Source organism: Stegastes partitus, unplaced genomic scaffold, assembly GCF_000690725.1.
Source record: "Stegastes partitus isolate 25-593 unplaced genomic scaffold, Stegastes_partitus-1.0.2 Scaffold488, whole genome shotgun sequence".
Taxonomy (NCBI): Eukaryota; Metazoa; Chordata; class Actinopteri; family Pomacentridae; genus Stegastes; species Stegastes partitus.
In genome coordinates this window covers 151,555-162,937 of record NW_007578219.1, presented here as the reverse complement: position 1 = coordinate 162,937, position 11,383 = coordinate 151,555, and the positions used below count along the sequence as shown (strand labels likewise).

At 42.1% G+C, this 11,383-nt stretch overlaps 1 protein-coding gene across 2 annotated transcripts in view; it reads left to right on the top strand.

Moving 5' to 3' along the window:
* plekha1b (pleckstrin homology domain containing, family A (phosphoinositide binding specific) member 1b) overlaps window positions 1-5,000 on the top strand; it is a 25,130-nt gene extending 20,130 nt beyond the window's left edge. The window contains exon 10 of one of the 2 annotated variants that reach the window (XM_008287140.1): window positions 2,487-5,000. In XM_008287140.1, the coding sequence (XP_008285362.1) occupies window positions 2,487-2,831 (345 nt within the window). In that variant the 3' untranslated portion in view covers window positions 2,832-5,000. The remainder of the gene's footprint in view (window positions 1-2,486) is intronic. The other variant, XM_008287141.1, reaches the window with a different exon arrangement.
* The last annotated feature ends 6,383 nt before the right edge of the window (window positions 5,001-11,383 follow it).

Here is an 11,383-nt window from a genome sequence, read left to right as displayed (position 1 = left end):
ATCCCTCCATCATCCCTCCGTCATCCCTCCGTCCGCCCAGACGTCACCGTTTTCACTCATCGATTAACTCATCCGTCCATTTGCATCGTATTTCTGAGACGTTTATCTCAACAAGCGGGCAGCGAATGACTCTTCTTCTGCTCCTCTGAACTGTCGTCTTTCGCGCCTGAATAACGTCTCCAGCGCTCCCGACTCCCGGCAGGACGTTGCGAGTCCGTCCCGAGCCTCCTCTCTCCTCCTTCTCTCCTCCTTCTCTCCTCCGCTAACCCTTCTGTCGTGTCTGTTTGTCCTCTGCGTCTTCGTCTGTCTGCTTCTTACAGAGAGTGAGGTGTGACAGTGACGTACTAACCTTCCCCAAATGAGCCCTCCTGCCTCCCGTCCCTCCCGCCTGCTGCTCATCGTCCAATCACCAAGCCCCGCCGCCTCTCCGCTTCCTTAGCAACCGCTGCTGCTGCTGCTGCTTGATCCTGTCCTGCTCCTTGGCAACCGCAGCATCACTCGTTCGTATGTGTCGCTTGTAACCGCATGAACCTCTGTTTGGGGTGACCGACTCACTGCACGGTGCTGCGATGCTTTATGAACACTTTTTCAGGGAACATTCAGATGTTCTGAAGGGAAACAAACCAGATTACAGATTTGTCTAAGTCAAGGGTCGGGTTTCTCTCTGGCAACTGCTTCTGTAATATTTCTATTTTTCTCGGTTAAGATAAAATTGTCTTGTAATTTGCTAATTTTGTTGATTTGGCTTTGTCGTCGAATTTAATTGAATTTCTCTCTGATCCAAACTTTTGTCTTGTTCCAGATTATTTCGGTGCAGATTATTTTTGTAAAAAGCCGTTTCACACGTTGAATAAACCCCCGAGCAGATCAGAACTACGTTAGAAACTTGAATTAAAAGAAAAAGAAAAGGCAAAAAGTTTTATTCTTTTGCTGCTTTTATCAGCAAAGTTCAATGTTTGGCTTTTTTTCATTCTAAAAAATATTCAGCAACAGAATTACATTGATTTCTTTTTACAGTTTCCCCATAATTCCTATTTTTTAAAAGTAAAATAAGCATTTATTGTCTTAATAAATGTGCAACAGACTCAGTTTGCATATTTCAGAATCAGAACTGCAGCTTTAGCAGCAGAAGAAAATCAAACCTGAGTCTCTTTTTGCTGTTTCTTAGATTTAAAAACAGTTTAGTTTTCATTTTGCATGTCTGATAAACTGTCTAACATCATGTCACTCCTGAGCTCTGGTGTCGTTTGGTGCTCTGCCGTCTGTCTTTTCTCTTTCTACTAAAACAAACTGTCGTGTGAGTTTCATTTAACCCATAAACGCAGATATGTGTGTTTTTGTTTTTGGAAAAAGAGGTCAGAATCTGATAGTTTAATGTTTCTTTGATCACGAGCAAGTTAGTCACTTTAATATGTTTATTATTTCTGTAGTCTTGCTTCGCTTTAATATTTAAAGTTGTGAGGTGAGTTTGTAGCGTTCATATTTTCCTTTTTTTAAAATTTCTGTCGGAAACTACTTTAGCTCAACATCTGTTGTTTTACATTTGCTGCAAACTTGACGATACCTCATGAAAACCATCGTTTTTTAAAGGACGAGTTTCTGGAGATATTTTCACGCTGAATGAATCTGACGGAGAAGTCTGGGTTTCCAGATGTGCACATGAACACAGACCAACATCCTCTGTGTTGTTTGCTGGATTATAATAAACTGATGAGCAGTGAGGCAGAGTTTTGATATTTTCAAGACGCACTGTTCAGTTTGTCCAATATGACACAGTTATAATGAAAGTAAATCATACAAAAAGATTATATTTTCACAAAAACATAGTAAGCCAGTGTCCCCAGATGTTACCAAACAAACGGAGGCTCCGCATACTGCAGATGTTTTACTACTTCCTGTTTTAATTTGTCTCCGACGCTGCCTGACGTCAGGTCACAGCCGAGTCATTCCTGACTTTCTGTTTGGTTCAAGACACAGAATTTATTTTTTGTTTTTTGTACAGAATCTGATTTATTTTTGGACTTTTTCTTTTTAAGAGACAAAAGAAAATGATTTTGGTGAAATATCACGATTTTAAGCGAATTTTCCCAACAGAACTCCAAGTCACACATGATGTGTTCAAGGACTGTCAGAAAGCTCAAACTCCACTAAATTTTTCTGTTCTTACAGTTTCTAGCTCTGATCAGTGGAGTCATTTTGGTGTTTTGTTTTTAAATATATCTTGTGGCCTTTGTGGTGAATTGTAGTTTAGTTTGCTGGTGAACAAAGTGACGTTAAACTTTCAGATTCTGCAGATTAACAAGAAGCTTTTGTCTGAATAGGAAGAACTTTGACAGTGTTTCTTATTTTCGTTTCTCTTCATCTCCATCACACACTCATCCATCCATCATCCATCCACTGATCCATCATCCATCCATCATCCATCCATCCTGAAGCCTCTTCTTCTGCTCCTCCTCACTTCTTCTTCTTCTTCTTCTTCTCTTTAGGAGCCCAGTGACCACTCCCCTCCCTCCCCAGCGTCCTCCTCCACCTTCTACTTCCCTCTCGACCCTCCGCCCTCCTCCGACTCCCCCCCAGCGGGTGCTCAGCCTCGCCCTGGACTCCCGCCACCAGGAGAACTTCCTGGGCCTGCTGCCGTGGCGACTGAGCGGCGTGCAGTCGGTGATGCTGCCGGCGGCTCGATCGCGTTTGTCGCTTCAGGAGACGCTGCAGCCTTCCAAGTGACGGGCGATGGGTCGCCGTGGGAACGCAGGGCCACCCAGCCGAGGCCGAACCGCCGACCCTCCACCGCCGCCGCCGCCGACCCCGACCTGCAGATGACCCTGATCTGATGACGACTGACAATCTGGCGGATGATCCTCCTCACACTTCCAGGGACCAGTTCTTTTGTATGTTTGTGCACATTTGGGATTCGTCTTCCTCGTGTATTTGTTACTGTGTGATTCTCCTGACAAACAACAACACGTGTTTGTTGTCGTGCAAAAAAAACAAAACAAAACAGGGTGTACAGTTTGATTGAGAAACAGACGAACCAACCAAAGGGTTTTTGTTGTTGTTGGTTTTCGAGTCACTTCTGCTGTTTTAGAAATCTGGAGGTTTTGAGAAACTGACTAATCCAGATTCTCGCTTCCTAATTTAAGACAATCCCGCGTTGATACTCCGTAATCCTGCATCTCCACTGCAGAGCTGTTACTTCCTGTTTTCTCTCACCTCATGTAAAAAAGAAAAAAGAAAAAAAGGTTTTGCTTTATTTAGAGCACCGAGGTCCAGATTCACATTCAGCAGCTTCTTCGGTTCTTCGTTTATTCGTTGTTCGGCGGTTTTTCACGGAGCAGAAAATGCAAATATTAGAAGTAGAGGCCATTCAGTCAGCAACCGATGAGATGAACAGAAGAAGATGTGATATGAACACTAAATACGAAGCTGCCTGCAGGTGTGGATCGGAGCACATGTTTACAGCAGAGTAGGAAAAAGCAGGAACTTATGCTGCCCTGGTTCTAGAGGGACGGTTCCTGCAGTCAGAACATGTGAAGTTCCTGCAGTGCGTTCACCAACTCATGAGGTTAATGAGCAGATTCCTGCACACGGTCCAGTTAGAAAGGCTTCTCCTGACCAACATTTAGCACCGAAACTTATAATAAACGTTTTTAGACAGAGTAGAGCTGCAGCGATTGACTCGATTAGATGTCAGCTGGTAAATCAATCGGCTTTTCTAATTCTTTAAAGTTTCAGTTGGACGTTCAGTTGGAGGTCTTTGTAGTTTGACGGAGTGGCAGCCAGAAGCTAAAACACCAGAGTCTGTAGTTGCAGCGACTGAATGACTGAATGAAACCTGATTAACGAAGCTGCAGGACGAAGCCATTAGTTCATGAAGATGAATTCTTTGATTGCAGCTGCTTCGATGTGAATATTTTCTGGTTTCGTTCCTCCTCCGTGACAGTAAACTCTTTTTAATTCTGACGTTTTAGAGACCAAACAACAGCCTGATTAATTGAGAAAATAATAAATAGAGAAATAAATGCAGCTTGCAGCTGTCGGGAGATGTGCAGGAATCTGTTGAAGCTGTTGTGCCAGGAGGTTCCTCGCTGTCATCACACCGCTTTAGAAGTTGTTTATGAGCCCAAAGTAGGTTGATTTTAAAGCTGCAGTCAGTTAATACAACTGAGAGCTGAAGGAAGACAGCAGTGAAGCATCGTAGTCGGGTTTAGCTCCTCTAACACCAGCATGTTAGCGTTCTGCTTGTGTTTGTTGTACGTTGCGAGGCTTTTATCCAACTTCAGCGTCAAGCTGTGGTAGAGAACATGTCGGGAGACCGAAACCTCGTTCGTAATTCGTTTAAAAATGTGCAGGAAAAGCCAAACTTTGATCACAGTTGGTGGGTTCTTTGTGCTGTTTTGTTTTGTGAGCTGCAGAGACGTGAGGAGCTTCTGAGTTCCTCCATCTGCTCCTCTCGCTGCCTCGCTTCGTTTGGTTTCCTACAAAATGTTTCATTCACCAACAAACGAAGCGAAAACAGCAAATCTGCCAAAGTCTGAGGTGCTTCGATCGAATCTGCGTTTAAGGGTTTTTTTATGAATGTGGTGAAACAGCAGCAGAAGCTGATTGGGGCTGAAGGCTTCCTTCATCTCACCAGCTTCTCCTCCAGCCGTCCTCATGCTCTGATGGAGACGTGAAGCCAAACTGCTGCGCTGGTTCTGGGTGGTTCTGTTGTTCTGATGTGCTTTTTGATGACGATATTTACAGTGATGGATAAAAAAAAACAAAAACCTACACATGTATGTTGTTTACTGACTTTTCTACAGACGTGTGCACGGCGGCGTGCACGCTCACCTTCACCCCGTCGCCCTCCGTCAACATAAGCTGGTAAAGTGCCTGCGTTGTTCTTTCTAAAGAGTCGATGAGAGATGAGAACAGAAGATGATGATGTTGAGCTGTTTTGACCCTTTTTATTGTGATTCTAAGACCATGTGCTCTATTTATTAAAAGACATTTGAACACAATCCCAGCTGCATGTTTCTTCTCTTCACGCTGAATTTATTTAGGAAGCGGTGGTTAGCACTGTTGCCTCGCTGCTAGAAGGTCGCCTGTTCGCGTTCCGGTGAGGACACCCGGGATCTTTCTGCGTGGAGTCTCCATGTTCTCCCCGTGCAGCGTGGGTTCTCTCCGGGTTCTCCGGCTTCCTCCCACAGTCCAGAAACATGCTGAGGTTAATTGGTGATTCTAAATTGTCCGTAGGTGTGAATGTGAGTGTGCTTGGTTGTCTTTCTCTAAGTGTAGCCCTGTGATAGACTGGTTACCTGTCCAGGTGAACCTGCCTTCACCCTGAGTCAGCTGGGATAGACTCCAGCCCCCCATGACCCCAGTGAGGATTAAGGTGTAGAGATGATGGATGGATGGTATGAATTCTTTCAGTGACATCTCGTGCATATATTTGTATTTCAGAGGTTTATTTTCTGGATGCATCACCGAGCATCGATTCTCAGAGTTTCCACCTCACAGTGCTCTGAATCGTCTGCGTTTGGCCTCCTAGTTCGCTGTTAGGTCATTTAATTTAAACTCTGCACAGAGAAGCTGAAAAGCTCCTGAACTAAAGCTGAATGTCCACCAGGTGTCGCTGATCCAAACCCTGCTGGTCGTTGGAGACTCTCCAGATAAACTCTGCCGAGGCGCTTGTCGGTCATCAGGTCATGATTTCAGTCCCACAGAGAGGAGTTGTGTAAGAACACGATCCGGAGCCACGGAGACATGAATCTGAGCTGAGAAACACTGAGCAGGCCGCTTTGTGTTCACGTATTCTGCTTTTCAGCTTTCATCAGGTTAAAAACGAGGTGTTTTCCGTCATAACTCATCTGATTGGACCTGACATGTTCCTCGGCGGGATGCTCATCTGACAACGCGCTGCTCTTTGGCCTCGTCCCAGTCGGTGACCTCAAAGTTTGTTAAAACATGTGAAATGTGCGGCTGCCAGCTTTTATTTAAATGATTATTGTAGAAGCAGGAAGCAGCCTGACGGGACAAACAGGTGCAGCGAGCAGAGGCCAAAGAAACAACCTGTGATCAGGACGAAAGAGAAAACGAGTTTTGTCAGAGATTCACAGTCAATGAAAGTCATTTTCCGGGCTGCAGTTGTTCTGGGTTCACACTCGTACGTCTGCTTCAGTCGCTCTGTGTGCGTTTTGTGTATTGATTCTAGAAAACTACAACAAAAACATCAAAAACAGGCCAAAACTGTAATTAAATAAAAACAATGTACACATCTAAAATTTAAATTTTTACTTTTTAACATTTTAAAATAAATGTTAATTTATTCTTTTACAATTATTATGTTTGATAAGAAAAATTCAATGTCTTAATGTATTTTAGATCAGCAAAATAAATTTTAAAACATTTTAACAGATAATTGACAATAATTTATATTAAAACATATGCATATTAAGTTTTGAAAAAATATGCATTTTTAAAATGTTTTAGCTGTTATTTTACAGAGTATCACAGTTTTACAAAGAAAACAATTAATTTATATGTTGACTGTAAAAAAAAAAACAAAAAAGCAAAAACTGCGTAAAGTCTACATCAAAAAAATCAGATTTTTTAAAAAGGGTAATTTTTATTCTTTTAAAAAAGTTTGACCATAAAATTACACTGTTTTGTTTTGGGGTTTTTTGCATCTAAATCAACAAAATAATTTTTATTTTGCAGATATTTGCAGTTATTTAAAAAGCAATAACATGTATATTAAGGACCAGGAAATGTTAAATATTTGTAACAGTTATTTTTGCACATTTTCACAGAATAAACTGTTAATTTACATGTTGGCAGTTTAACAGAGAACAGACCAAAATCTTGAATAAACTATAATTTATTGGGGTTTTTTGGGGGTTTTTTTTTACAACATGTGATTGTAAAATACAGTTTTATTCTATTTGAAACAGCTCAGAAATCTCTGGATGTTGCTTCATTTTTTTCTGGCTCCCTTAATGACAGATTTTCACCATTTTTCTTCAGGATTTGTTCTTTTTAAAAGTGTAGTCGCCCCGTAAAGGTCTGTACTCAACCACAACAGGAAACAAAAGGGTTTTTATTAAAAAAATGAACACGAATGGAAACAAACAGCAAATTAACAATCACACGACGTCAGATAAACAAACAGAAACCAAATCTAAACACCAGAAAACCCGTTTAGCTGCACAGATGTGGAACCAGGATGGCTTCACCTCCTTATGTAACATCTGCCCTCCTCCAGCTGTTGCCGTCAGATCCACTAGAATGAGAATCAGGGACCCTCACTCATTTAGACCTCGCTGAGCAGATGTTTCCACACCAGAGGTCACTCCCTTAAAATCTGCATTAACGTCGTGTTGTTTCCAGACTCGATCCTGAGGAGACGCACGAGGATGAAAACTGGATTTACAGGTTTTGGAAATTAGGTTTTCATTTTGTAAATACAGACTTAAAATAAATCAGGTGAGACGTATTTGGAAAGCAGCTGTTTCCACTGCAGGAGCCACGTCAACAAATCCTTAGAAAGAAAAGCTTCATGTGGGAGCTCACTGTCCAGAAACGTTTCCCAAAAGATGGTTTCAAACCCAAACTCAGACGATAAGGTTCACTGGAGGCTCAGCGGCTTTGGTTCTGCTGATTTAATTTAAAAAAGAAGAAGAAGTCTGGATGCTGTTTTATCACTGAATGTGCAAAAAGTTTTGAAATCTTGCTAAATTAATTTTATTTAATTTATTACTGAGATGAAAAGATGCCTCCTGCATGTTTAAAGAGTAAAACACGCCTTTATGTGTTAAATCAGCAGCAATAATAAATAAAATAAGAGAAGTTGATCCACAGGAGAATAAATATTCTCATGCTGAATGCTGAAGCTCTGCTCTGTATTAGATTTTATTATATTTTGAATTATCGCCCATTTTCCTTCACATAAATCATAATATTTCCTCCAGAATGGATAAAGAAACAACACAAATACGTAGAGTTTTGTAAATAGGTGGTTTTAGTGTGTCTGATTTCATTCTTTTTATCATCTATTTTTATTTTATGAAGGATTTGTCGTGCTTTGTGTGATATTTCTACAGTTTTCTCTACTTTTCTGGTCTCTTGTAAAGCACTCTGAACTAAATAGAATTTGAACTGGAATGCGTTTAATTGATAAAGTTTGAATAACCAGTTGATTTACGTATACTTGTTCTAGTATTGTTGTACCTTATTGTTTTCCTGTACATATCTTCATTTGATGTGTTGTCATATATACACGGATGGTGTTTGCAGAGCTCAGCCTGGAGAACAAACGTGTTCTCTTTTCCTTCTCGTGTCTGTAGTTTAGTTTAACACGAAGCCTGGAAATGAGAGGAAGGTCACTAATTAGCATCTTGGCCATTTAATCTGCACAAACACAACAGTTTGTGGTTCAACCGGGGTGACTTCCTGAAGGCCTGAACTGCCTGAAGTTCAACATATCCACGCCGTCGTTTCATTTTTTTATCGAACCGAACAACCAAAGCGAGTCCAAACGGCCACAGGAAGCCGCTTTAAGCTCGGTGAGTCGACCTCAATTAAGTTGTTAGTGTCTTCACGTGAAAAAGCAAACAGATACGGACCGCAGCCGCATGTTTCTCATGAAAATCTATCATTTAATATGAGAAAATAAACATGTAACACAGCCAAAGCCAGGACAGAAAGCTGTGGATGTTTAACTTCACACACATGGGTTTGACTGGAGCTGCACAAGCTGCTTAGATGCAGGTTTCTTACTCAAGTTTCAAGGTTCTGCTTAATTATCGTCATGCATCACAAGATGAGATGATAGAATAACAGATGTGATTCCTTCATGCTCACAAAAAAGACGAATTATTAAAAAAAATAAACATCTAAGGAGTTAAAATAAAACTATTTGCGCTGTGATGAGTTCAGTAATCTCATGTTTAACTCTGTTTTAACTCTTTCAAACAGTTTTGGGAGCAATTTTAAAACACTGTAATTCAAACAGAAAACTAGTTTGTTTTCGGTTCGTATCGCTCTACAAAGACGGACGGAACAACGAATGGCTTTTGAATCACAAACTGAGCTCTGCAGGATCTTCAGGAGCGTTGACGCTGTTTTCCAAGAGAACTGATCGATCAGTAGAAGTTGTTTTAACACGTGTTCGTCTATCACTTGCTCTGGAGCTCGTTAGATGTTCAGCAGAGAAGCTAGAAGCTTTTTTTCTCCAGTAAAATCACAAAACGAGCTAAATTTAAACAGCTGGACTGTGTTTCTTAACACCAAAAGTTAACGTCTGAAACGGTGATTTTCTGGTTCGCAAGAATCCCCAGTTTTTAAAACTTTAGTTGCTCGTTTAGATTCCACTTTAGTGGAAACGGAGGCCTTTGTAGAGTTAAAAACCGCCTCAGAAGGAGGCCGTCTTGACTTAAGAAGCATCTCGAGTTCATCTCCCGTCGAGGCGAATGAAGACGGACGTTGGTTTATCTGTGAGTTTGTCTGTTTATCGCAGCAAACTAAACAACACGTGTTGGCAGCACCTGAGCCGCTCCACGTGTCCGGTCCGGTCGGGTCGCTCTGATTCGAGGCCAGCGCTGATCCAACACACTCCTGCTGAAACACTAGAAACCCTCCGTCTTCCTGTTGCACAACCTGCCGCTGATTTAGATCCTGCAGGTCAGCTGAGCTTTTATCTTCTGGCCGCTTCTCGAGGATTTAATGAAGCCACGTAAAATAAATGTCATAATAAATATAAGTTGGACCATGTGTTCCCCGCCAGTGAGAGCAAAGCAAGAGGCCTGCAGACATCAAGCTAAAGCTGCTTTACTTGCCGTGCAGCCAGCAGGTGAACAGAGCTGCTGTCAGGTGATGCAGGTGGACTGAAGCAGCTGCAGGACGAGTGGCAGCATCAGGAATGATAGGAGAGGTCATCGCGTCCCTCTCACCTGAGGAACGAGCAGCAGAGTTTAACAAAATGAGAAATCCTTCCTTCAAAAGTGACGCCGTAACTTACGCCTCGATGCAACTAAACTGTATAAAGTTTATGGTGACGCTTGAAAAACATGCTTCAGATCAACACATCTTTGCTGATTATTACTTTTCTGTCCCGTCTTTGATCATACATCAGGCAGGGCGGGACTCATGCCCCTGGTACCCCGGAAAATGAGGTAAAAGCATCAAATATGTCGTGAAAAGGTCCTATTTTAAACCAAATCGTGCTTTTTTCTAAACCTAGCTACATAGATTTGATGCCTAAACTCAACCAAGCTTCTAACATGTGGTTATATTTATGAAAGCTAAACTTACCCACATTAACCTAAACCTAACCGAAGCTTGGTGCTGAGCTACTAGAGTCCACATGGACCGTCACGTACATGTCCAAACTAAACTAAACAGTCTTTAATAAATACTCGCCTAATACTTAAATTATGTATATAAGTGGAAACATAACCCCCAAACTCAGTTTAAATACACTTTCTTTCATAGAGAAATTACATCTCAGTCAAAACCAGTTTGAAGTTTAACTAGAATGTGGTTTGTTGAAGGTCGAGGTTCAGATCCTCACACCTTTAACACCTTTAATCTGCTCCTAAAGAACACTTCACAGAAAATCTACCACTACATCGGATGATCTCAGGAGAAGATGCAGTATGGATTTGCCTCTAATTAAATTCACAATGTGACACGAACATATGGACGTCATGCATTTATGTTTAACTCATAAACCACATGAACACAAAAGGAACTCTTGGTAGTTTGTGGAGTTTTGCTCCTGACGGTTTGTCTTTTCCAGCTCATCACACCTCCTCTCTGCTTGAGATGCATTCTAGGAATTGAGACGTCCTTAAAGAAGGAAGCCTGTCGAAGCAAGACGGACCAGAAACCTGACGGATGATTCATGTCGGGCCAGAGTCTCATCCGAGTCCTGCTCAGGATTATTATTTTAGTTCGGGTCGTCTCGGTTGGACAGCCACTTCGTAGCCAACATGTGAAACCACAACTGAACGTCTGCGGTGACACGAGGACTCCGGCGGGCCGTTTGTACGGATGGGAGGAGGCCTGAGTCATCCGAGAGGCAAACAGACAATAACAGGAGCACAGCGTGTTCAGGCCGACAGCTGCACGGCAACCAGCGCCAACTCCCACTTTGCTGTTCCGTCTTTTTGTCTTTTTCACTCCCTCTCTCTCCAACTCGGACACGCACACGAATAAATCAAAACGTTATTGCCGACTGACTCAACTGGAGTGGAATTAGATTGATATTTCACACACGCACACACACACACACACATGCACGCTCTGGGTTTCTGGGAAAGTGTTTGAATGGCCTCCAGCGGTCTTCACATCATAAACAGGAATGATGAGCTGTCCAAGTGAAGCTGGAGCCGGCGGAGGACGT